The sequence below is a fragment of the Pseudopodoces humilis genome, chromosome 1 (assembly GCF_049639895.1).
Source record: "Pseudopodoces humilis isolate 2021_Gansu_Grassland_sample_001 chromosome 1, ASM4963989v1, whole genome shotgun sequence".
Classification (NCBI taxonomy): Eukaryota; Metazoa; Chordata; class Aves; order Passeriformes; family Paridae; genus Pseudopodoces; species Pseudopodoces humilis.
Window position 1 is genome coordinate 137,597,649 of NC_142200.1, and position 27,834 is coordinate 137,625,482.

At 36.9% G+C, this 27,834-nt stretch overlaps 1 protein-coding gene across 3 annotated transcripts in view; it reads left to right on the plus strand.

Annotated features, from left to right (window-relative positions):
• The window catches only part of ZEB1 (zinc finger E-box binding homeobox 1), a 124,292-nt gene extending 99,394 nt beyond the window's left edge, over positions 1-24,898 (plus strand). For all 3 annotated transcript variants that reach the window (XM_005518699.3, XM_088051303.1, XM_014248679.2), the window contains exons 2-9: positions 716-916; positions 6,132-6,194; positions 7,799-7,960; positions 10,850-11,052; positions 16,011-16,116; positions 16,915-18,725; positions 20,216-20,396; positions 22,407-24,898. In XM_005518699.3, the coding sequence (XP_005518756.2) occupies positions 716-916; positions 6,132-6,194; positions 7,799-7,960; positions 10,850-11,052; positions 16,011-16,116; positions 16,915-18,725; positions 20,216-20,396; positions 22,407-22,963 (3,284 nt within the window). In that variant the 3' untranslated portion in view covers positions 22,964-24,898. The remainder of the gene's footprint in view (positions 1-715; positions 917-6,131; positions 6,195-7,798; positions 7,961-10,849; positions 11,053-16,010; positions 16,117-16,914; positions 18,726-20,215; positions 20,397-22,406) is intronic.
• The last annotated feature ends 2,936 nt before the right edge of the window (positions 24,899-27,834 follow it).

Consider the following 27,834-nt stretch of genomic DNA (forward strand, 5'->3'; position numbering starts at 1 on the left):
ACTGGGCAAATGTTATGTGAGATTCCCTGTCTAAGTGATCTCTGTGATTTTTCCTTTCACATTCATCCTGCTGAGTCTTTAGTGGGTATAACTACAAGAGCATTTTAGCTTGGATCAGGAGTACTTAAGACATTCTGAATTCAATCTCATTATTGTTCCCACTTGTTTGACTGTGATTCCCACAGCCAAAGCATGGGGTGGCATTGGTTACAGGAGGAGGCAGTGGGAGGCTGGGCTGGGGGAGCACATTGTGTGCCTGCAGGAAAGGACTGACTCCCTTGGACCCTTAGAGAGGTGGGCTGCCTTCTCTGAAGGATGCTCCACCTGGGGCCATGGGTCTTCAGTGCTACAATAATCATAAATGAGACATACGGCCACACTGGCATCCACATTGGAGTGATCCAGTTGGAATTCTCTTGCTCCACTATGGCTCCAACTTTGGAGTTGCCCACTGCCTTCTCTTGTGCAGCCTTATGGTGGGTGTGCATGTGAGAGGTGGCAGGAGCCCAGGAGCTGTTGGGTGCTCCTTGTGTGCCAACATTCCGGCCAAGTTGCTCACAAGGCAGTGCCATCCCCATTGGGCAAGAAGCAATAATAATGTGACCCCATGGAGATGCCCCATGTATGTCCCCTGGCCAGATTACTGAAAGCTTTGGACCTCCATGCCATCAGTTAAGAGTATATTGATCAGTATTTTCTTTTTGTCTTTCCACAGTCACCAATTACAACAATGTGGTAGAAGCAAACTCAGATTCAGATGATGAAGATAAATTGCATATAGTGGAAGAGGAAAGTGTAACGGATGCAGCAGACTGTGATGCTAGTGTGCCAGAAGATGACTTGCCAACCGACCATATAGTGTTACCAGAAAACAGTGAAAGAGAAGGGAGTACAAACTGTTGCTGGGAAGATGAAGGTATGTTCATTTCTACTGGTGATAATATGTAAATAAAGTTTTCTAAAATGAAGATTCGGTTGAACTTTTTTTTGGTCGCTTTATTACTGTAATAACATGTGATACTCACAATCAAAAAAGAGGATTTATAACATGTTTATTATACCATACTTCATGTTCTTCATTTATTATTTGAAACAGATTCAGAGTTGGATTAATTCCATTGGCATTGTTTAACAGGAGCTTCCAGTCTGTAGATGCAGCATTCCAAAGGCTGATTAGAGACTAGTTACTAGATTTTGTTTTTTTTTCAAGTCTTTGCCTGGCAGGTTTCTGCCAGAGCTCCTTGTAAGGCTCAGGATTGGCTCAGCGTGAGGAGTAAGCAGTAAACAAAAAACATTAAAAAAAGTCAGGTGCTAATTTCTCTCTTTTTCCTTGTAAAACACAGGCAGAAAAAAAAAATCAGCTGATTAGCTTTAGAATTGGCTATGTAAGTCATAATGAATCATTCTTTTGAAAACACTGGAAGGAGGTAAATGTTGCACATATTATGCATCAGGTTTAGAAGCTGAAAATTTTAAGCAGAGAGGAAATGGGCCTTTTTTTACTGTGGAATCAGAGACTGAGTTTCATAATATCACACAGCATGCTAACTTTTAAGCCAAATTTGGATAAATGCATAAATTAGTTGAATTTATTGTGGAATTTGACCTTAATGCCCTGAAAGATACGGAATGTTTTCCAGCATATCCTTGTTTGTATCTGAACTCCAGCCACAATTCCTAGTGTCCACCTTTTAACAGTGGTGGTTTAGTACACAGTGCATGACCTCACATCTAAATAAACGGAAAGCAGTCATATGGTCCCTAACTGCAGTCCAGCTGAGAGAGGGCAGCTGAGACTTCAAAGAATAGCATCATCTCAGCCTGTTTTTACAGAGCTGCTATTGCCAAGGTATGCTGTGCTGGGAAATTAGTATTTTGGAGCTAAATTATTAGGTAGGTAATTTTCTTAGATTTCCTGTAATATCTTAGTTCTCCTGCAGGCTGTGTCTGTCAGAAATTGTGGTTACATTGAAGTGGGCTCTTTATAGGCTTGAACCCTTCAAACATATGTATAGGAAACCTGAAAAGGGGAAGCAAGAAGAGCACTGGCTCCCAGACATGTGGGATCGAGACCTCTTGGACTAGATGATTTCTGGAGATTAATCCATCACACAGCATCTCAAGCAACTTTCTGGGAGTTTTCAGGGCTCTAGACATGTGATGGCATCTTTTTTGACTCCTTATATCAAACATAACCATTTTTAACTTGTAAAAATTTGTTTGCTAAAATTCTAAATTCTCTTTAGTTTTAAATTCTGCTATGGTTGTAGATTTTCAATGTAGGCAGTGTTTCTCTGCTTTAGAGTTTTCTGATGAAGACAGAATTTCATTGTTAGCCGGACAAAAGATTAATCAATTGCCATACAGGCTTGCTCAACAACCACAAATTTCCTCTGTAAAAATTATGTATTATGAAGCCTCTTTTGTAGCAGTCTGGAAGGGTTTTTTAATTTGATAATAAGTTTTTTTTTAAATAAATAGTTTAAATTTTTGGCAACGACTAGATTAGAAAAGTGAAGGCTACATTAGGTTTTTTGGAAGTTTGATTTGCTAGTGTAGAATACCATTTACTCTTTTGATAGCTATCCTAGAAGGAAAGGTATGAGCTGAAAATCACATCATCAGTCTTCACTACATGTTAGAAATATGAAGAGAGAGGTACTGAATACATGATCTCTCACATACAGGGAAATGTACTGGGGTAGATGGTGTGCAACCATCTTCAAGACTCATGATTATCTTTAGAAAAATGTACTCTACAGCACTTTTAGTAAGTTGTGTTTCATCAGTAAAGAAGTACTCAGTAGTTCTGGGTTTAGCTGAACTTGACAGAATGAGTTTTTTGCATATTTATTCTGTTCATGAATTGCCAAGAATAGAAACAACACACATAACATTTCTTTATCAGATTAGTTTCCTTCCGTTTCCAGTCATTCTAACTGAATTTCTGAAAGACCCTAGGAACAGGTGTTTTGAATATAAGGTGTGTTTCTCAAGAGGTTTAACTGAAACAGTCCTATGGGTTTAAAAAAGTGAACCACGTGTATCCTGTACAAGTTGTTGACAGTGTGCCAGCATTCATGTGTGCAATGTTTCCCTAATAGGATTTTTCTTTGCTTTAGTTAGAGCAATATCTATGCTACAATTAAAAGAAAAATTTTTAAAAAGGAAGGAGTTAAACTTACTGTATTAATGCTCTTAAAAAAGCATTATTATGTACTGTAAGTATTTTGCAAACCTGGAAGCCTATGGGTTGGAGCTAAGATATTTTTGAAAAATTTACAATTAAAAAAAGAAAAAAAAGAAAAAAGAAAAGTCCAGACATTGAAATAACCTTCAAAAATGAAGGAAGTTATGTTTTATGTTTAAACTCTTTCTGGAATTCAAAAATTGCTTTAAGTCATCAAATTTTAGGTTGAGCTTATACGCTCAAAAGTGTGTTCTGACATTTTGTGGGTTGTGTGGCATCTTTTTGATCAAAAAGCAACCAACCAGTCAATACTGCAAGCTGTAAATAGTTCTTGCTACATGAGTATCAGAAAATTAGCTCTGAAGAATTTAAATTAGAAACTCTCTTGATGGGCTTTGGAATTTATTCCCTTCTCTGCAGATAAAGACTGCAGTGGAAATTTCAGTGAAGTTTGTCTTTCTGCCTACAGCCAAAATTTCCACTTTGCTAGTGGTTTCAATTTGATCAGTTATCTTAGGCATGCAGAGATCTTTACTCTCAGCCGATGTCAGTAGTTGTCAGGCATGTTTGCTGCTAGTTAACACTGTTCCCTGTCATCTGAAAATCATCAGCATTTAACCCTGGGAAGCCCCACTGTGTCTCTAAGCAGTAGCTCATACGCAGTGATGAGATGTAGAAGTCCAAGAACCTGTTTTACAGCTATCTGGTATGTCCAGCTGTAATTCCGGGATGGATATTCATGACCTAGATGCTATTTGTGGAGACCTCTATTTAAGTTGTCATTTAGCAGGTAGCTTGAATTTCCTCTGGAACTCAGAACTGTGACTTCTGCTTGGTGGAACAGTGTCTTAAGATCTGTTCCCCCATCATCACATCCCATTCTGTTGCTTCCCAGCTGTGTGATAACTGGGCTTCTGAGGGCACAGTTGCAATGTTGCCTTTCTTCATGGACCATACATAGCTATAAAAATGTATATCTACTCAATGTTTTTCAAATTATTAATAATTCCTACAGCATTTCCCTGTGGAAAAGGGTTTCTCCCTGTCTTCTACCCTACTTTAGCTCTTAGGAAGAGACAGCACCAAACAGAGGTTAGGATTATTAGCATTGAGAGGGGGTTTAACTTCACTGGATTAATCTATAATTCCATAAATTCCTTGACATTCCCTTGGGAAGTATAACTTTTATTTGTACTGAAGCCAGTGGAATTTACTGGAGACACTATAACTTAAATCTTCAGAGTAATAACTTACTGATATTCTCCCTCTCATGTAGATCCTATTTCATAATGGAAAAAAATCACAACCATCAAAAACTCTCCTTAAAGGAAAACAGTGGTTTTTTATCATGTTTGATTTTAAGGAATTAAATGTTTGGTTTAAATTTGCATTGTGTCCAGCCATCCATCTTATAAACTCTGAACCAAGTCTCGTACCATGAGCCAAAAATGTAATTAGTTCACAATCCAGAACTGACCAACATAATACAGGCTGTTTGAGTTGAGGTTTTTTGAGGGTTTTTTTTAGGTGTCAGTTGACATTAAGGTAAGATTTAAGAGTTGCAGTTTCCTTTTAAACACATTTCTTGTTTAAAGCAAGAAATGTGTTTGAATTGTCACTATTTGCAGATACCTTGGGTCTGTGGGCTTTGGTCAAAGTAGGCAGAATTAAGAAGCTTTTCCTTTGAGGAAGCTGGTACTATTTGTGAACTTAAAAGTTCTCCTAGGATTTAACATCTTCCACATTAAAGGAGAAATCGGTTTATCCTGTAATTAAAAAGCTGGAATGTCCTAGGCTTTTGTCTTGCCAACCTAAAGGATTATTTCCTGCACTGATGTAGAGTGAAATAAGGTAAACAGAAGTATAACAGTTGCCATTTCAGGTGAGAACAGCTGTGTGCTCTAACCTTCTGCATCGCCTAGAAGGCTTTTTCTAGAGTGTAGTTCTGAAGCATCCAAGGTTTCCATAATGAAACTATGAAATAATGCTTTAGTTTCACATCTATTAGCATAGCATAGTACTGATAAAGAGCAAATCAGGCAGCATGGCTTTCTGATGTACTCCTGCCATAAGCCAGGTACTGAGGAAATGTCAGCAGTGGCTCTTCCTGTGGGAACTTCCCAGTCTGTGCAAGCCAATGAACCAAAATGAAGAACAACTTGGCTGTTTATCGATTTGAACCAACAACCTGTAGTGAGTTAAAGCTTCCATGCTGCATCCTTGAAGGCTGCAGCTCAGCAGAGCTGGCAGAGCTGGGGAAGCAGGTTGGCTTCACAGTGTTGGCTCTGCAGACTCATACTGAGTATTGGAATCAATATATGAAGCATATCTGTAGTGCACAGTTATTCTGAAGGGGGAGCACGTGTTTTAAAATCCTTTTTTTGTTTAAGCAATCACAGCCTTAAGTGGTTTCCAGATTATTTGCAAGAAAGAGAACACATTAGTTTGCTGTTTGCAGACATTACCAGCAAATTATCAATCATTTCTGAAAACCACTAATTGCAGAAAATAACATAACTGCATTTGTTTTATGATGCTCTGATTTCTGGAAATAATATTGCAGTGTATCAGATGGCTGCATTTGTAGATGGGGTCATTTAAGTAGCTGACTCTCTATTTGTGGGTGAAATACACTGGCCATGTCTTTACCTCTCTTTACATAATGGTCAGAGTTTAGTATTGCTTCCTTTTAAGGTTTGGTTTCCTTAAGTATGAAATATCTTTGTGGTTCAACTGTTCACACACTGCTGAAATAATGTGCCATCCATATTTTTGAAAGAACACCGTGTTTAAATGCACTTACTTCTAAACAAGACAGAAATGGAAATCATTGCTAAAGAAATAACTCAAGTATATTAGGTTGTTGGTGTGCATGTGGCTTTTGTTGTTTGCTGAGATTTTCTTTAAATATTCATTCTTTTTGTGAAATGTGCTATTTCAGCTGGAAAAGAAAGAAAGGAAATCCTGGGGCCTGAAGCTCAGACAGATGAAATTGGATGTACAGGTATTTCTTTGTTAATCTTAGTCCCTTATTCATAAAGTGATACTGAGTTTTGGTTAGGTGAGCATCATTCTGAAATCTTTGGAATTCTCCCACCTCTGTTTATAAAAATTTGCTTTTCCACACTAGAGATCTTAAACTGTTTTAGCTGAGGAAAAAAGTCTGGGCATCTTTTGGTGTCCAGGGTCCAGAGATGTAGGTGACCAGTGCCACAGGGCAGCCCACCCTCCCAAGGACTGACCACACAGCTCCGGCAGCACTGCGTCTCTGAAGGGTAAAACAAGGAGTAACAATGATCTTACATGTAGGAGTACATGTCAACAGGTAGTGTTTTGAACTATGAAGAAATATACAAAAATAAACTTAAGCTAATACTGTATTTTATTATCGACTCCTCTGTTTATACTGATTACACAGAAGGCAAAATGTGTACTTCAGTTTCAGACTCAAACAAAAACAGATGGTTTGTTATTTTTTCTATTTCTCTGCTTGACAGAAGATTAATATATATCTCATCCAACTTTTTTTAAGGTTTTTTGGGTGTTATTTAATGTCCGTACTACATAAGTAGATAATATCAGAGTAAGTCTTATTTAAAAGTAAACCCACATCTAAACACTGTTGTGTTTTAAAATCTAGTTTCACACATTCTTTTCAGTTCCTATAAAATCAGTTCTCTCCACTAAAGTATTGAGTGCTGCATTATTCATTGCATTACAGTCTACATATGAGAGACTGCCTCATGTCATAAAAAGATTGTGTCAAATTGTAAATTGAGTATGTGACTTCACACTGAGAGATGAATCATAAAACTTCTCTTTCCTATTAAAAATACACCTCACATTAATAGTGGAGAACATCTGTCATGATTTAGGGTGCTGCAGGCAGAGCTTTCACAGAATGTTCCACCATGGTAAAAATAAACTCTATTAACAATGTATTTAGGCAAATACTTCAGATCAAATATTTATCGTACCAGCATTAAGTAAAATATTTAATTTATTATTTGCTTATTTTGCAATACAGTTGTTCATTGGATTTTTCTTTTAAGTTTTTAACTGGAAAATGTTGAAGGTTGTTAATTAGATCTGAAGCCTTTTTGATAGCCTTTTCCAACACCACAGAACAAGCAAGTCAGAGCTCAAGTTTGCTGCATTTATCTGGCCAGCTTGTTTAAATATCTTCTGAGTTTGTGCTAATGAACAGTTATAAATAACATTAAAAATTGTGTCTTCAAGGACACAAATGTACTTTTGAAAACGCAGGAGCCAAGATGGTAAACAGGCCTTCCAACTACAAGGCCTAAATCATAATTAATGTTGCATTTAGGATTTTTAGGGAAACTTAGAACAGCCAAGTCTGAAATAATAAAAATGCACTGAGTTAGAGGCAAACTATGTTTAGTCAAGTTTTTAAATACCATTATGCTACTAGTTCTTCTAAAACACGGTATAATCTGGCATCTTAAAGGACTTGACCTATGCTATATCTGGAAAGAGTTTTAAAATACTTGGCTAGAGGGAGATTTGGCAATGTGAATTACTGAATCTTGTTTATGTTCTTTTTAAATTTAATTTTTTATCTTGTGTCTTGTTTTTCCCACTTAGTAAAAGAAGATGAATGTGATTCTGATGCAGAAAATGAGCAAAACCATGACCCTAATGTTGAAGAATTCCTTCAGCAAGAAGATACAGCTGTTATCTACCCTGAAGCACCTGAGGAGGACCAGAGACAAGGCACACCAGAAGCTAGTGGTCAGGATGAAAATGGTAAATATGTCATTAGTTCAGTTCTTATGAAATCAGTTGTACTCACTGCTTGACCCGAAACTTCTGTTGTACTTCAGAAGACAGCAGTGCATATACATACAACTACAGAGGAAAAAAAACTCAGTTAAGTAATTGTAAGAGGATAAGATCATCATGCAAAAAACATTGCCATTTGATTTTGTAAACAAGATATGCACTGGGATTCATTTTTATGAATACCAAAATGATAACCTCGAGTCATTGAAGAGAAAAGTTCAGGATTTCATAAATCCATTCAACATCCTTATATGAAAGAACAGAATAAATATTTATTAAATATAATAGAAGCAAAATAGAACAGTTTTATATAACAATATCTTAAGGAGAGTTATGGAAGATTCCTTTCCTCTTTTATATTTCTAAACAAAGATCCCAAAAGGATCTATTAGAATTTCTTTAATTGGGTAGCCAGTCTATGACAGGCTTTTGGGGTCTTCTGCCTGAAAGGACAGCAGCAGAGAAAAAAGAATCACTGTTCATGAAAAAATGTTTATGTGAAAAAAATAATGACCTGTTGTTATTTTTATGTAGATACAGTTTTTTTTCCTCTGAGGAAGTTTTGTGCTTAAGGTATTCTGAGTGAGATGAGAAGTTACACTTTGTCATTTCTTCGTCATGAAATATTTGAAGATGAATACTGTTAAGATTGGTTTTGCATTTTGTGTGTTTTCCCAAGCATTCAGCTTAGATAGCTTGTGACAACTGGAGTATTTATGATTAACATTTATGTAGGCTGAGTAACAGCCTACATAAATGGTTGGGAGGTGTGTTCTAGTTGTTTTAAGAAATGAATATAACTGAGCAGATAAATGTCATTGTAGCTGCAGTACTGTACTGGACTTAGACTGGAGTCTAAGGGAGAGCAGTGAAAGAAGTAAAGATAACCTTTCTTTTCTGCTCCTCCAGAGATTTTATGCTATTACAGATTTTACTTTAAAAAATGCATTCATTAAAGATTTTAATATGTGGTTGCAGTGGCACATATTGTCAAGCTAGTTTTACAGACTTGCCATATGATTTCCATGTAGTCATTAAAAATACACATTTGTATTAATCATTTAAAGTGGACTTATCCCAGTAACTTCACTGAGAAGTATTGTGAAGATCACAATGCTGAATAATAGTGTTAAGTGTTTTAATCATTTTGGAACAGAAAATGCCAAAAATATAGTGACATTTGTTAAAGATGCATGCTTCCAAACTGGGAAAGTAGACAATAGAAACAAGAGATTTTAGTGACTTTGGGAAACTGTTTTAATTTCTCCTTTTCCTCCAATGGAAATGGAATTTAAGTTAATGTGCTTCTGACATTTCCAGTGAGTTGTATTTGTGCTGAAATAGAGTATTCTTTATGTCAGATGAGCTGAATTATAGATGGTAAAAAGAATTGAAAGGAAGTATACTTGGTCTAAAGGTCTGGGGACGGCTTTGTTTTTGGACAACTCAGCTAATCCAGGAAAGCAGAAATGGATAGAACAACAAAAATCTCTGTGGGTAGGGGTTTTTTTGATTGTTACTATAGCAACTCTAAAAAAACCTATATGAGAAAAAGAGTATTGATTTTAAGTAATAAGGAAAAGTGGTCTGGTTGCTTTTCATTGTTGCAAGATCACTGGCACATTCAGTAAAAATTAAGTTAGTAAATTCCACACAAACAGAATAGATTGTAGAAAATACATTCAATCTGTGGTGATAACTGCTGGAAGAGGTCATGAAGGTAAATAATTCACAAGTACTTTCTAAAGTACTGGTTCATTTTATGAATATTAATAATTCTTACAGTTCTGAAACTTAAAATGACAGCATGTACGAATGTGCCCCTTGTGCGTCAGAGCATAAAATGTTAATCAGTAAAGACCTTCCACCTTTCTCATGCTCAGCACCATGCATAGGTGCATCCTTGCAACATTTTCTTCCTGTTTGTCTTGAAGCAAGGAAGAGTAGCATGATCATTGGAGGCTATCACACCTATAAATTGATGATTTGATCAAATACAGCAAGCCCTACATTTATTTGAACATACCTTTATCAATTTATAAAGAATTTTCTTTTTTGGTCCTTTAAAAAATTAACTTTTCAAGGATAGAATGAGTTACTATGGGGAGGGCTAAACGTATGCTGGTAAGAAGGGATGGAGCTAAAACTTCATAAATGGTGACTCCTCGAAATAGACTTGTGAAATTAATATTTAGCTTCAATCTTGTTTCACTTTTCCCTGTACTAATATAGAAGGACTTTATGAAAGCCAGCAAAACAGATTCCACAGATCACATTAGACTCACATATATGGCCTCACGTTTAATATCTCCACTTTCTGTCCTCCAGACAGTATGTCCTATTAACACATACATATCTGTGAATCATAGAATGGTTTGGGTTGGACAGGACCTTTAAAGGTCACCTAGGTCCAACCCCCCTGAAATGAGCTGGGACATCTTCAACGCTATGTTGCTCAGAACCCTGTCCAAGCTGGTCTTGAATATTTCCAGGAATGGGACATTTGCCAGACTGCTAGGCAACCTGTTGAAGTATTTTACCACTCTCATCATGAAAAATTTCTGCTTTATATCTAGTCTCCATCTACTCCCTTTTGGTTTAAAACCATTCCCCCTTGTCCTGTCAGCATATTGTGCTGACTCTCTCCAAGGTACATTGCGGCAAGTGTGGGAGGTTGCATAATACCTGTGGAAAAAAATCTAAATTATCACTGGTCCTTCTCTAAAACAGATGGAGCTTCCAGCAGCTGCATGTCTTCTTACAGTAATGGGTGTAAATGTAAAGCCTGTTTGTTGCTGGTAGTAGGATTGGAACTTGTTTGTTTAAGTCTGGTGCATTGTCTCTCCTGTGTAGGAACACCTGACGCGTTTTCCCAACTGCTCACCTGCCCGTACTGCGATCGAGGGTACAAGCGTTTTACCTCTCTGAAGGAACACATTAAATACCGCCATGAGAAAAATGAAGATAACTTTAGTTGCTCCTTGTGTAGTTACACATTTGCATACAGAACGCAGCTCGACCGCCACATGACATCACACAAATCAGGAAGAGATCCGGTAAGTGACGTTTGAATTAAGGGTTATTGTCCTCTGTAGCAGTGCTGTGATTTGTTATGTGGGCAGATTTGTGCAGAGTGGGGAAACTGTTCACAGCAGATCATCGGTGTGCTGATGGCCCAGTCCCAGAACACACACTCAAGATTACTGCTCAAGTCAGGCTTTTTCTGTAGCTGTCAAAGGTTGAGATCTCAATTCCTGTTTCCATTCATCTAGGAAGTAGGGTTGCTTTCAGAAGTGCTTTATTACATTTATAGATAATCTGTTGGGGTTTTTTGTTCATTGGCTACCATTGCATAAAAATTATGACTCAAATCTAATTTCAAGCCTCTAATGAAACACTTCCTTTTTTTTTCATAAATGCTGTTTGAATAATTCACAATTTACTGCAGCATTTTTGCCCTTAAGAAACAAACCATTGTGTTGCTTGAACTGTGAGGTACAGTTTTATAATGCAATTCATGCTGTAAGACGATGTACAAATAATTAGTGTGTAAAATACGGTGTTTCAGTACTAAATGAAGCAACAGAAAAGGCTAAAGGTGTTATGAGCTTGTTTTCTCTGCTTCATGGGCTGACCTGAAGGCACGGGTCCCTGGAATGTCTTCCATGAGTTAATCATCTGATCATTACAGAAGATCCTGAGACTCTGTTCTCCTGTCCCTCTTTTCTTTTTTTATCCCCACAATGTCCCATCATCCATCCCCAGCATATGCTTCCATAGCTTATCAGGGGCACTCTGAGGCTCAGGAACCAACTGAAACAGTCAGGAATTATCCAGAGGGAAAAAACATACAGATTTTCCACCAAGTTAAAGATGTTTGGAGATATTTCCTTTAAAGGACAGACTAGAAAGATTGATAGCCTCCAGAAACGAAACAGAAGATAAATGCAATAGGAGAATGCAAAACAGGATGTAAAAGTAAAGATACTTCCAATATTTCTGGTACCACCAAACCAACAGGCTGTAGCCCAGAGTAAAGGAAGATACTTTACTTAAGGAAACTAGAGTAAAGGAGATGCTTTTTTTGCACATTGGCTGTTAACCTCCATCCTACAAAGTATCACCAAGTCCAACAATTTAATAGGCTTAAAAATTTATTGTTCATTTTTATACCTGAGTGTTTGCATTCACAGGTCAATTAAATCAGTACAAGAAGTGTTGGCCATCTTGCTGCAAGGATTTTATTGTCTCATGAGTTTTGGAATAACCTCACTAGCATATTCTGGTGTGACTGTTCTTTTTTATTCAAGTATGCTTCCCATGAACAATTAATTTCTGTTTCGCTTCCTTTTTGGCTCAGTTTGCACTTTAAAAGTTACTTTCATCTTACATACATCTCATATTTCTAACTATAAAATCTATGAATGCTATTTATATAATGCTTTTCTTGTGGGCTACCACATTTGTTTTCCGTCTTTTCAATTACAAGCCTGAAAACACAAGAATAAAGTAGTTGGGGGAGATGGAAGCCTTTCCCATACTTGCATGTAGTTTGAATGAAAAAATAAAAAAAATAAAAGTAAACACTTTCAGAAGAATTGATAAAAAGGGAAGCTTAAACTGTATTGCCACAAAAAGTATTGTAATGGATTTATACTTTTGATGGCACAATTGTATTTGATTAATGTTGTTTCTGTGGAGTATCTGGAATTCAGTATTACACCCATTTAAGTGTGTTCTTTTCTCTCAAGCCATAGCCAGAATTAAAACTACAATAGTTTAGATACTTGGAAAATTTGAAATACTTGTTTGTTTATGTTATTATCACAGAGTTGTCACGTCTTCAAAATTGGCTGCGTATACATGATTGCATCATTTGTGTAATGGAAAATGAACTTTTGTCCATAATAAAGTATAGACCTCCTGGTTGTGGATCTTAAACAGCTGCATGTTTAAAACTCGATGTCTTATTCTTAAAGAATTTCACCTGACCATAGATTATTTGGGTAACTTTGTTAGCTGGTAATGTTCATCATGTGGCAATTTTGTAATTGTTCTCTACAAAGAAGTAACAAACAAAGATAAAATCCTAACTTAGTGAAGGCATTGGAAGGGGCACACTGGGCCTCCTTCTGAGCCAGGGGAAGATATGCAAAACTTCTGCTCCAGCAGAGAGCTGAGAGCCATCCTGCACCTTGTCCTTCTCTCTCTCCTCCCTGTGCTCCTCTTGCACCCTTGGCTGCTCCTACACTACTAACAGTTGGTAGTAGGTGATGCTGCATGTGTCGTCTGCCTTCACATGTGGAGCAGCAAAAGAGATGCTGAAGTGTGAAAAAGTGCTTCTTATATTTGTTTTATTTTTTTTCTCACCAATTTATGAAGCACCTGTAGATAATCTTCCAAAATTTCACAATGTTGTGCATACTGCTGAGAAATGGCAGTTCTTGGAAACCGTGGTCAAACCATCTCTGAAAAATCCCTGATATACCTGTAATTTTTTTCTTCCAAATATCTTTTGAGGATTCTCATGAATTAGTTTTGTTCTCTGGTCTGAGAGGGGTGGGCTTCAGTCCTAAGCACAGTAAATATTTGGTGCACGGATGCATTAGTGGCTAGTTACAGACCTTAAGGCTGATGTTTCTTCTTTCAGTCCTTGAAGGAGTGCAAAAAAATATTCTTTGAATGTTGCAGTTAATTCTTTAATGAGCAGAAAACAGCAATTATGTGCAATGTATTAGTAATACATCACAGGCACAAACTAATGTGGCTTTAACAGTGCTGAGATGGGGAAAACCTCAACATTTGAAAAAATTTGAATTTGAGAAAATGAAGGTGAAAGTATTACAGGCAGTAGTTTGGAGAAGTGTTAACATTTCTCAGTTGCATTTAAAGAAGATCCTTCAAAGTAATTCTGAGGAAGTCCCAAATTTATAAAACAAAAAAAAAAAAAAAAAAGCTGAACAGAGTCACAAATATAAAAAGCTAAGGCAAAATAGGTTTGGAAACACTACCTAGCAGAAGGCTTAAAGCACCTTACATGACCAGGAAAACAGGAAAACTCATTAAAAATTTGATAAGTGGAGTGTGGACTTCCATGCCTTAGAAACAGAACATTAGATTTTAAAGACTGGAGCAGAAACGTTTCTGACAGGTTGAATGCACGCACTGATATTTAGTATGAATATTTATGCAGTCCAGGACCTGCAGTAACTGTATATATTCTGAGATCTGTTAGCTTGTATAATTCAAGTCAAACGGTAGTAACTGATTCTCAGCAGGCTTAAGTAAATCCTGACACAGTCCTCCAGACTCATTGCAGTTGGATCATTAAAGTGAAATGCAGTGAGTCAGCCACAATCTTCTAGAACATCATCTTCAAGGGACTTAGTTAAACTGAGCTGAAAATCCATGTGAGCTAGCAAAAGACAGCTGACAAACCCAGAAATGAGGGTCATGTGCTAATCAGGATAAGTTAGAGTGGAGACCTCACTACAGAGCCCAGGGGGAGGCAGGAAGAAGCCCACCCTGAGCAGGGTGGGAGCAGTGTCTACTGAGAGGTAAAATCTGCAGCTTAACCAAATGCTTCTGCCAAGGAGATTGTTGAATTACAGTATGTGGAAGTAATTTAGATGATCTTACTTAATTTTGTCTTTTGTTAAAGGAGGACAGGGAGTAGGACAGGAAGGGTTGATAATTTGGACAGCTTATCTCATAGCAGAGAGTTCAGACTTTCATCCAGCAACCTGCGCAGCCACAGGTTCTTCAGATCTGCAGGCATGTCTCACAACAGGGTCATCATCCTGTGTTTTTTCCAGCCCTGCTTCTCCATCACAGTTCTCAGCCCCCAGTTGTCATGTCTGTGCTCAGAAGGAGCCCCAGCACCTGGTGAGCATCTGCTCCCAGTGCTACCAAGCACAGCAGGCCAGAGCCAGGGGTAGGAGTTCCCCCCATGCTTTCACATCAGAGGCAGCTGATGCACACCTGCTGGTGGTGGTGGGCAGCCTGTTTGTTCCCAGAGTCCATGAGCAGCTCTGTTCATGAGTATATGAAATTGCTTGCCCCCATTACCAAAAATCTGCAGCACATCCCAATAGTGGCAGAATGTCTTTTTTCCAAGTGAGCTCTACTTAAAAAGAAGCTACTGTGTTTTTTTAATAAACAAGTTGTTTGAAGAGAAAATTTCCTAATTCCTCCATTTCATGTTGGTAATTAAGCTGCTTCAACTTTAAAAGTGTATGTAATTTTATCCTTAAAAATACATGTTCATAGATTTATACAGTTTTAAAAACTAGTCTAGCAACAAAGACAAAAACAATTTAGAACTTAACAATAAATGCTCTCACAAGGCAAAATCTAACAAAAATAATCACAGAGCTTCAGTCCAAATACTGAAGAGCTTTGGTGTTGTGTACTTGGGAAACCCTTCCATATTTTTATTTGTTTTAGTTTAGTTTCACACATTTATTTTGCAAATTAATTGTGACCAAGAGTACATTTATTGTCACTGAACTACTTTCTCTTGAGCAATCCTGTAGCATCATTATATAGAGGAATCCAAGGCCAACAGTAAGCCCACGTAGATAAAAAAATCAAGTCAACCAATTAAACAGGCTTCTATAGACTTCAATGTTTCTCTGTCCTGCATGAAATATACGGTGCCTAGTGGCCTTGGGGTTTTTCCTGATGGTTTTGCTTTCACAAGTAGAATTAGCATTCATCCTGAAACTTCCTGCTAACATGTCAGTGTAAACTTCACCTGAATTTAGGAAAAGTGGCAACTGTATTTTAAGTTTGTTTTGTTTCTTTCTTTTTACTGTACCAGATTTATTCAGAAGAAATGTGTGCCTCCATTTTTACCTGATTTGTAATCTGTTTCTTTTTCCATACCACCTTCAGTCTGTTACAATTATGTTTTTTTCAGGTTTGTATTGCATTTTCTCTATTGCAATGTGAAAACAGAAGGTGTTTCTGTGAGATGCTGTCCTGTACAATAATTAAGACTTCTCTCTTACAGAGACATGTGACACAGTCCAGTGGTAATCGAAAATTCAAGTGCACTGAATGTGGAAAAGCTTTTAAATATAAGCATCACCTAAAGGAGCACCTACGAATCCACAGTGGTAAATAAATCAAGTATTGAATTGAGTACTAATGTTGCCATTTCTGCTCTTTATAATGTTGATGTAACAGCAGTTTTGTAAGTATAAGTTTAAATTACTAGTGTTTCCCTTATTCTTTTCCCTCTGGATTACTGCAAGCACTGACTTCAGCCTTCAGCTCTGTGCGGGGAATATGTAGAAAAGCTCAAGAGGATTCACAGTTGCAACTTAATGCCTTACAATTAAGGAAAACTTGACTTTTCACAGAAGAAATGGGGACATCTTTTTGGTCCTTTTCATTTGTCTTTTTTTCTTCAATATTTGCAGATCATTTAGTGTGCTGCAAGCCTTGCTAAAGAATTTTAATTTGTAATAATCAGGACATAAGAACTGTGTGTTCCTCCTGTGGCTGTAATTGTCACCATTAGAGATTAGGCATATTAAAGTAAAGGCTCAGGACACAGTTTATTAGAAAAGTTGTAAGAAATATTATATAAGAAGTTAGTGGTGGTACTACTTTAATGGAATTCAATTAAATCCCTAATTGTTAAACAGAGAAATACTGGAACACGATTGTGTGGGCTCCATCCTATATCTACTAGTGGATCACAAACTTACTAAAGGAGCCTTGGCTCAGAACTATACTCTTACTGTTCAATTCACTAGACATGATATTTTTTTTTCCCTAGGACTCTTTGAGATATCATTATGATGTATTTGTTCTGGTAATTATTGTTTGATGAAGTTACACTGTAACCTGGTTAACTGTTGGATATGTCTTTTTTTCTTTTCTCTTCTTTTTTTTTTCCTCATCTTTAGGAGAGAAGCCATATGAGTGCCCAAATTGCAAGAAACGTTTTTCCCATTCTGGTTCATACAGTTCTCATATAAGCAGTAAGAAGTGTATTGGTTTGATGCCCGTAAATGGTCGAGCCCGGTCAGGGCTCAAGATATCTCAGTGCTCCTCCCCTTCCCTTTCTGCATCACCAGGTAGCCCAGCAAGACCACAGATACGACAAAAGATAGAAAATAAACCCTTGCAAGAGCAGCTTCCTCTTAACCAAATTAAAACTGAACCTGTGGATTATGAATTCAAGCCCATAGTGGTTGCTTCAGGAATTAATTGTTCAACCCCTTTGCAGAATGGGGTTTTTAGTGGTGGTAGCCCATTGCAGGCAACCAGTTCTCCTCAGGGTGTGGTGCAAGCTGTTGTTCTACCAACAGTAGGTCTGGTGTCTCCCATAAGCATCAACTTAAGTGACATTCAAAATGTACTAAAAGTGGCAGTGGATGGTAATGTAATAAGGCAAGTACTGGAAAACAATCATGCTAATCTTGCATCCAAAGAACAAGAAACAATCAACAATGCATCTATACAACAAGCTGGCCATTCCCTCATTTCAGCTATCAGTCTTCCTTTGGTTGACCAAGATGGGACAACCAAAATTATCATCAACTACAGCTTGGAGCAGCCAAGTCAACTTCAGGTTGTTCCACAAAATCTAAAAAAAGAAAACTCTGTTCCTGCAAATAGTTGCAAAAATGAAAAATTACCAGAAGATCTCAGAGTGAAGTCTGAGAAAGATAAGAACTTTGAAGGAGAGACCAATGATAGCACTTGTCTTCTTTGTGATGACTGTCCAGGAGATCTTAATGCACTTCAAGAATTAAAGCACTATGAAACAAAAAGCCCTCCTCAGCTTCCCCAGCCCAGTGGAACAGAAGCTGAGAAACCTGAGTCCCCTGTCCCATCAGAAACTGGGGAGAACAACTTGTCTCCTGGTCAGCCACCTTTAAAGAACCTTCTATCGCTCCTAAAAGCGTATTATGCATTAAATGCACAACCAAGCGCAGAAGAGCTTTCAAAAATAGCAGATTCTGTAAGCCTACCACTGGATGTGGTAAAAAAATGGTTTGAAAAAATGCAAGCTGGACAAATTTCTGTGCAGTCTTCTGGACCATCTTCTCCTGAACAAGTTAAATTAAGCAGTCCCACAGACAACAATGATGAAGCAGCAACTACAGATGTGAGTGAACCCCAGAACAGCACAAATAACTCACAAAATCCTGTCAGTACAACAAAGTCTCAGACTTTACCAGGGGCTCCAACTCTGAATGGTTCACACAGTAGCACGCCATCTGCATCACCACTAAACCTTTCTTCATCAAGAAATTCACAGGGTTACACGTACACGGCAGAGGGTGTACAAGAAGAGCCACAAATAGAACCTCTTGACCTTTCGCTACCAAAGCAACATGGAGAACTGTTGGAAAGATCTACCATAACTAGTGTTTACCAGAACAGTGTTTATTCTGTCCAAGAAGAACCTTTGAACTTAACTTGTGTAAAAAAAGAACCACAAACGGACAACAGTGTTACAGACTCTGATCCTATTGTAAATGTAATCCCACCAAGTGCCAATCCCATAAATATTGCTATACCTACAGTCACTGCCCAGTTACCTACAATTGTTGCCATTGCTGACCAGAACAGTGTTCCCTGCTTGAGAGCTCTCGCTGCCAATAAGCAAACCATTTTGATTCCACAGCTGGCTTACACATACTCTACTACAGTTAGTCCTACAGTTCATGAGATACCACCAAAACTGACCCAAGCCAATGGAAATCAGGTACTTTGGTCCCCATTTTCCTACGTGATGAATGCATGATATATTCAATCCGTATCTGTGCTGAACTAACAGAAAACTATCAAGTTGAACTAAATAAAAATATAAATACAAACTGTCAGGTTTGTTTGACTTGATTGTAAATGGGTAATAGCTATTACTGTTGTGCCCTCTGCAAAGCTAGTTAGCTCAGGCAGCTTGAGTCCAGACTAACAGAAATGGTTCCTCTTGGACAACTCAGTTATTCTCCATATTTAATCTTCTAGTACATTAGTGCTCACTGTTTTAAAGACTATCTAATGCTCCTGAACAAAAAGTAAAATAAAGCCATGGCTTCTGTCTTTTGCTGGCTCTGTATCTCCTATTTCCCCATATTCAGCAAATAAACTCTTTGGAACTTTTGGCTACTCATTTTGTGCTGTTCTTCTTCCTTGGTTTGCAGAGTAGCTGAGTTCATCCTACACCGTAATGGCACTTTAAACAAAATGCAGATATATTCTCAGCTGAAAGTCAGGGAGGTATTTATCTTCATCTGCCATTCCTGTATCCCAGCTTGTTCCTCCCTGGGTACATCCAGATGTGATCTAATCAGGGTCAGTCCTCCTGAGATTCATCTGTGCACATTAAGGTAGGGACAGGGCAGAACAGAAAAGTGGCTGAGTGTTTCTACTTAAATCTTAGAAATTGGCTGTCTAGCATTTTATTCAGGCTTCTGTATTGCCAGAGACTGAGGAGCTTTGAAGAGTTACAGGGCTGCTTATATTAAAATTTTGAGGCTAACATGTACATGTAGCTAGTGTGCACTTTTATATTCTGATTTGATAATATCTAATAAAATACATGTTTAGTGATACTGCTGATGTCAGTAGAAAGTACTGTGCTTTTACAGGGAAGCTTTAGCACTTAAAATGCTTAGAAATACATAACAATTATATTTTTGAAATTATTTACTAATGAAACAATTTTAGGTCCCCTAATTTTTTGGATTAAGTAGTACTTGTGGTAGTTTCATGAGGAAGAGGATAGTCAAATATGCAAATTCAAATGGTAACTTAAATAGCTTTTTTGTGAAAACTTCAGCAAAAACAGTCTTTTCATGAAATCTGAGAGGCAGCAAAAGGTAGGTGACCAGCATTAGCTGAAAAATGCAATTAGGTGGCAATTTTGCTCTTCCCACTTACTGAGCACTTGCTTTAGAGATTTGTAATATTGCATTTATGTTATGGGTCCTAAAATACGGCGTGCCAGCGAAGCTTAGACCTGGCCAACAGTCAGATTTGGGTGTGATTAAAGCCAGTCCCAGTGAGGATTCTGCATCTGGATGGTGGCAGGGACTGCAAAGCAGAACAATGCAGTAAAGGATTTTTTTTTTTACTGTGGAAATATAAACAATTTTGTGCAGGTGTTTATGGAATTGAATGAGAATAGCAGCTTCAGTTTATGTGGGTGAGTTCTTTTATTAGACTTAACTTTTTTTTGTAATTTTTCTGAAGGATGAAAGGCAAGACACTAGCTCAGAAGGAATATCCAATGTAGAAGATCAAAATGATTCTGATTCAACACCCCCAAAGAAAAAAATGAGAAAGACAGAAAATGGGATGTATGCATGTGATTTATGTGACAAAATATTCCAGAAGAGCAGTTCATTATTGAGACATAAGTATGAACACACAGGTATGTACTAGGAAAAGTCTTTTCCAATCCTTATTTCTTTGATAACATGTAACTGATGATCTCAACTGGAATCCAGTTCTCAGACAGTGTAGGGAAGTGTAGCAGTTCTTACTACCTGTGCTAAACTTTCTCTAGAAACCCCTGTTTTTGTATATTTGTTTGACAGAATAGAAATTCTGTCATTCTTTAAATTTGTTAGACCTAATCCCTAAATAGGAAAAGGAGAGTTTTTCCATCTGGCTTGTGGATAATAATCTGTGAGCCACAGCCTATATCTGAGGATAATTACTTCTAATTTACCTTGCCTGGTTATAAACTTTTATAAAAATAAAAATTGGAAAGAAAAGGATCATGTATGTCTTTGATACTGTACATGAAAAGCAGATTGCCTGTCTGGCATGAAGGATTTTCAAACTGAGCCACATTTTTAATGACCTGAAGTTAACAGCTTCAGCTATTCATTAGACATAGAATGTAACCACCAAAGAACATACTTTTAGCTTTGATTTTTATTTTTAATTTCTCATAGTTGTTCCTTTTGGCTCCGGTTCTGGTATCTTTAAGATTTTTTTTAATGCCTCTTGCTCTCTCATTTCTTCTGTGATGTCTTAAAATAAAAATTCTCTTTTTTTATTGGTTAGGTGCCAAATATATATTGGGTTCTCTATTATATATTCTTTTCTTGCTGGCTCGGTTATCTTCTCTTTCCCCAAATTCATAAAATAAACTCTTTGGGACTTTAGGCTACTCCCTTCATGCTGCCCTACTTTCTTGGTTCACAGAGTAGCTGAATTGTTATGTTATTTCTGCATATTAACATTTTGATGTTATCTCACATATAAAATTAAAAGCATAACAAGTTCTTTTTTGTCTTGACCAAGTTTCTCAAGTTGTATTCATTAAGGGTATCTAGTTTCATCCCTATCCTGTCCTGAGACTCTGTAACTCCTCCTTTTCCTAACACAATTGTTCTTCCCCTGCCAGTTTAAAGTTCAATGTAATGTTCAAAATCATAAAATCATTTAGGTTGGAAAAGACCTTTAAGATCATTGACTCCAACCATTAACCCAGCACTGCCAAGTCCACTGGTAAACCATGTCCCAAAAATGCCACATCTGCTTGTATTTTAAATACCTTCGGGCAGCCTGTGCCAGTGCTTGACAACCATTTCAGTGAAGAAACTTTTCCTAATTTCCAAACTAAACCTCCTCTGGCACAACTTGAGGCCATTTCCTGTTGTCCCATCACTCATTTCTTGGAAAGAGAGATCAACACCCACCTTGCTTGTTTGGCATGAGATGACGTGAACATGCTGATCATCTGTGTAGTGTGACCAAAAACCTGATGTCTTACTGTCTTAGTCTTTTATGTCTGAGCTAAGACTGCAAAGTTGTTTTGTTAAAATCAAAATAACACTGCTAGGCTCCTGATACATTTGTAAGAGATTCTAAAAACAAGACAATAGCTGGAAAACAGCAGAAGCATACTGAATGAAACAGATTTTTTTCATGTCAATACATGTGTAGTGAAGTTTTGCAATAAAGAATTCAGCCTAGATTCTAGGATTATTTTCCTTTTACCTGTATCATTGAAGGATTTGGTACAAAAAAAACAATGCAAAAGCTTAGTTGATTTTAAATTGACGTCAATATAGAAAACTTAAAATGGTTTCAATTGAAAATAGTTTATGCAAGAAAAATGTCTCCTAATTTATATTTGCATTTTTCTGTGCTAAAAGTTATATATGAGAATCTCTTTATTCTCCTATGATGAGTTTTCCTACAAATCTTACAAATTACTGTAGTGATTGTGACAATGTACCCTTGCACCTTCGTCCTTTGTGCTTAGGAGAGCAACTGAGGCTGATAATGCATGGAGTAGAGCATCTTGTTATATAAAATTTAATCAATGCTAGTATGTTCACCAACAGCATTTTATAATTAAAACAGCAGTGTACATTTTAAAAACTTCAGCTACAAGATGCAAAATTGTTTGTGCTTTATTTTACAGGTAAAAGACCTCACGAGTGTGGAATCTGTACAAAAGCATTTAAACACAAACACCATTTGATTGAACACATGCGACTGCATTCTGGGGAAAAGCCCTACCAATGTGACAAGTGTGGAAAGAGGTTTTCACACTCGGGGTCTTACTCTCAACACATGAACCATCGCTACTCCTACTGCAAAAGGGAGACGGAGGAGCGCGACAGCGTCGAGCCTGAGGAGATGGGCCCGGAGATCCTGAGCAGCGAGCACGTGGTGGTCAGGGTGTCCCCCTCACAGATCGACTCGGATGAGAGGGAGAGCCTAACCAGGGAAGAGGAGGAATACAGTGAAAAAGAGGAAGAGGAGGAAGAAGAAAAAGATATAGAGGGACTTCAGGAAGAAAAAGAATGTAGGGAACTACAAGAAGTAGGGGATGCAGAAGAAGAAGAAGCAGCAGTAGAAGAGGAAGAAGGGAAAACTGAAGGTAACAAGAATGATGAAGCTGTAAATCAAGCAAGCAATGAAGAACCAGAAGTTATACAAAATAATGGGCAGGTGTCAGAAGAAAATAATGAATAAAGCTTACATGCTAGGTTTTTTCTATAAAGAAAAAAAAATTGGTAATGAAGTTCCTTCTATATTATACATGCTTTTCATGGAAACACAGTAGCCTGCATACTGTGATTTCTGTTCACTACTGTGTACAAAAATATATATATAAAAAAATGAAAAGAAAAAAAAAAAGAAATCCAGGTGTGCCTGAACCTCAAACTTAGTAATTTTTCACACAGTTTTCAAAGTTAGGAACAAGTTTATAACATGAAGCAGATTAGAAAAATACAGTGACTCTTGAAGCAAAGATTTAACAGGTTGTAGGAAACCTGATTATTAGACAAGCATCTGGCATTGTTTGTTTTATCAGTATTAATTTTCATTCTTAAGTTGATTAATTTTTAAACTGTACAATTGGGAGAGATTTATATGATTTTTATTTTTTTTTTATGGTAAAACATTTCCTGAATCCACTTCAGTATTTTCTTATGTTTTACAATGTGAGAACTTCTGCACTACGAAATTCCCTTTTGCAGAGACGTGTAATGCAGTTGCAAACAGTGCTTGGCTACCTTTGTAAATTCAACCTAGAAGGTAGCAGTTTCTGACATTAGATGTTGTAGTAGAGCATATTATCATTTAAAGTGTATTGTTAGCCTTAAGAAAGAAGATAGAAGAACTGAAGTTTCTTACTCATGTGGTTAAAAATGTAGTTGAGAAGATTGTCGTTGAGTTCTGATTGCAGGGACTAACAGTGTTAATACTGGTAAGGACAGGAAAGTTGTCAAAAACAGTGTTTGTAATTGTGTTTTGAGTATGTAGTAACAATATGAAGGATATGATATGAAGCTTTGTATCTCCTTTGGCCTTATGCAAGACCTACGTGCTGTAAGTGCCATTTATCAGTATTACAAAGGCTCTAAGCAGCCTTTATCCAGTGTGTGGCCTACAATAACTAGCATTTGTTGATTTGTATCAAACTTCTAAACTATTCATGGGGAAAAAACACTCAGCCATCAGAGAAGTAAGAACACTGGTATATTTCATTATTTAATTATTTGGTGGTATTTTGGGTTAATACCTGACTTGCAGAATTTCTCTACAATAATTACAAGGGAAATTTTCTAATCTGCTTTATTGCTTTATTGGTTTACTTTAATTTCAGACACATACATGACATGTTATCTGGCTCATAAGTATTTTCAAATGTTAGTTATTATGGACCCCATTTATTAACAATGTTAGCTGATTTTTACCTATCAGTATTATTTTATTTCTTTTAGTTTATAGATCTGTGCAACATTTTGTACTGTATGTCTTCAAACCTGGCAGTATTAATACCCTTCTTACTGACATATGTACCTTTTTAGTTTTAGAAAACTTTTATATTTATGTGTCTTATTTTTATATTTCTTTATTTATTACACAGTGTAGTGTATAATACTGTAGTTTGTATTAATACAATAATATATTTTAGTATGAAAATTTGGAAAGTTGATAAGATTTAAAGTAGAGATGCAATCGGTTCTCTTGCATTGAGATTTGATTTAACAGTGTTATGTTAACATTTATACTTGCCTTGGACTGTAGAACAGAAGAATTAAAATGGGAATGTATTAATTTTACGATTGCAATCAATTCATTTTACCTTTACCCAGTTTTTAATATAAAGCTCTTAAATTTTGAAATTCACTGTGTGACTAATAGCATGATGCTCTGCAGTTTTATTAAGAGATTAGTCTAACCATAAAACTCTCATTTCCTTAGTAAGCCAAATTAGAATAATCTTATAAAACAGTGTTGGGAACAATGTTTAACATTTTTGTGCCAATTTGTTCCTGTATTCATGTATGTATGTTACAAATCTGAAACTTCATTTTTAAGTTCCTTGTTACATCATGGTCATTTTCTAGTTTTTTACCAGACTCCCCATCTCACAATAAAATGCGTCAACAAGTCTGACTTACTGTCATTATTCTGGTAATGTAGAAAGTGCATTTAAATTCTTTTTTTGAGGAGTTGCTGAGACACAGCTCCTGCTTCAGTGTCGATCCCAGGTTTCAGTGATATATAAGGAGCATGGAAGAGAAAGAAGGGTTTGAACTGTTCAGGCACAGGGATTGCTGCATTGGTTCATTGATTTACCAGTGTCAGGAGAACAACTGAGTTTTCAAAATGAAATGTGGGTTGTTCTTTTGGGTCTTTTTATTTTGCCGTACCTATCTAATATACTGTTTAATGCTATTGTTCAGTAAGACTGCTTTTAAATGAAATAGGTCCACAGCTGTTTTCTTAACTTAGCAGTAAGTTAGTTATCCATGGAAAGGCTGGTGTATATATTGCTGTTGAACTTTTCAAAGATACAATGCCAACATTGCAGATATATAATTTCAGTAATGTAAGTATAAAGGCTTGAAAATTTTGTAATATATGCATGTTTACAATGTTTTGCAGTTCTAGCAAAGTTTACAGGCTGTTCTTTAAGCAAAGTTCTGTTCTCTAATGATCTGTAAAATGGATTTTCATTTATTAATATGGGGAGCAGGAGGCTCACGAACATCGTTTAAGTTACTTTATATTCACATAACGAAGTTTTGGGTATTTCTCAGTCTTATGATACCAATTTAAATACATACAAAGTATTTCTCCCATATATTAATCATTTTAATTCCTGTGCATTTTGCTATACAATACAAATACTTCACTTTTAAGTAAACTTCTACCTTCATAGTACCATTGAGCTAAATATGAGAAAGCTGTTTTGAAAAAAGCAACCATTTATGTTGCATTAATAATGTTGCCTTGTAATTATTATTATAACAGAATTAATAAGGTGGTTTAGTGTTTCTCACAGGTAAAAACTGTTTCTGCTCTCTTTTAGGTAATGAAACACACCTTCTTAAAACTATTTTAAGATTTTCTGTATTTTTCATATTCCAAGATGTCTGTGGTAATAAACCCAATGAGACATTTGTTGAAATGGGAAAACTTTGTTGTCTTTAGCATTAGAACAGAGAATTTTAATAAACCTACTGTTACTCATGTAAGTGACAGCTGAATGTAGAAGGCCAGTGACTTGGATAGAAAGTAAAGTCCAAGCAATTTTTACTCAGGAAATTTCATTGTTTAGGGGGAGAAAATTTATATTCATTACTTACACTATGTTATTAACATTTTTTGTCTTAAAAATGCATTGGTGCATTGAGTTTTGCATCTGTTCAGCTCAGTGATGTCTTTGTGGCTTTGTAACATCATCTGTTATCTGTTTGAAAACCACAGAAACTGTGGTGTGTCTTCATTTAGTTGAGTAAACTCATGTGGAAGCCAGAGGTGCTTAGAGGATGCAGATGCCATTCCCAGCCCTAGCAGTGAGATTCCAGCAGTGAGGAAGCCCTGTGTGTGTGGAGCTGCCTGGGCAGCTGTGATGGAGTCCAAGCCCCAGGGGAGCAGCAGAAGCCCAGCTGTGGCCATGTGGGTTTTGTGATTTTGTGACCTCTCTCTGAATTAATGGCAAAGCAGTTTCAAGGACAGTGAGTTTCACACAGGAAAAAAAAGGAAAGCAAAAGTGTAAAGCCTTTGGTTCTGTCTTTTAGAGATAAATGAAAGTTGGGAAAGTGCAGCAAACATGAGATGTGCAGTTTTAATGAAACTCCACTGTGCTATGACCTGTTCTTCAGTTACAAGATGAAAAGTCCATCAGCTGCCCTGTGTGCCGAAGCTGATGTCTGCACCTGCTTCTTCCTCAGGCTCACCACACATGGCTCATCTTGGCACAGCAGGCTGACAGAAAGAAAATGTCCTTGGAATTCAGCATGGGACAGAGCCCTGCTGTGCCTGGAGTGCTGGTTTTGATTCTGCTACTGACCTGTCTCCAGAATAGAACAAATCGCCACCTCAAAATCAGTTCTACTTGCAAAATTGTGACAGTTGTAGGTACTCTTTTATTAAATGAGAATAAGAAAAATATTACAGAATAACTATAGGAAGATTGTTACAGAAGTAAATACTAAGTTTCAGCCCTGGGATGGGAAATACCCTGCAGAGGTCCTGAGCTGATAGGAGAAGAGAGAGGGATTTAAGGCTACAGAGAAAACTTTGAGGAGAGAAAACAAAGAATACATTGAGGATACATTAAGGAGGAGTAATGGCTCCTTCTCTTTCAGTAATATTCTTATGGCATCCCAGTGGTGATTTTGGTGGCATTCTGAAAATCTCCATAGCCTCATTACTGTCTACTTGCTATTTTTCTGGAGCAACCTATCCATATATGTAATCAATATCACAGCAATATTCAGCAATGCTGTATGATGAGCTTGAAAGCTTTTTTAACATACTGTATTGAATTCCAAATAGATTAATGGATGCTAGAAAAAGAACAGAGAAAGTTTTGTAAAGGCTAGTCTTTGGCTAATCTCGAGAGTTGCAATGTGTTTCAGTAAATACCTTAAATTTTAGTTGAATAATGTACTATGGCATATCAACCCAGAATGTAACATATTTACCCTAAAAGGCACTTTTGTTCAGACTGAGTAAAAATTGCTTCAACTGGCAACAAATGGTGTACTCACACTCTTGAGTGAAATTATTGTAATGCAATTGTTGCTGGTAAACCCAAAGTCGGTGTCTGTACAAAGAAGCATTTTACTCATGTTTGTGCTGGCAAAGTGTACCTGGGATGGTGGTGGCCACCAGACTGAGTTGCAATTTGAAAGCACAGCTATTTCCAATATAGAAAATATGACACTACTAAAAGCTCAGTTTTTGCCAGTGCAAAATGCTACACTGGGGCTTTTATCATCAAAGCAATGAAAGATCAGGACATGACACTCCAAACCAACACAGAAGTCTGTAACAGAGAAATGAAAATACTTCTTGGGGTACAGAAGACCATTAGAAGT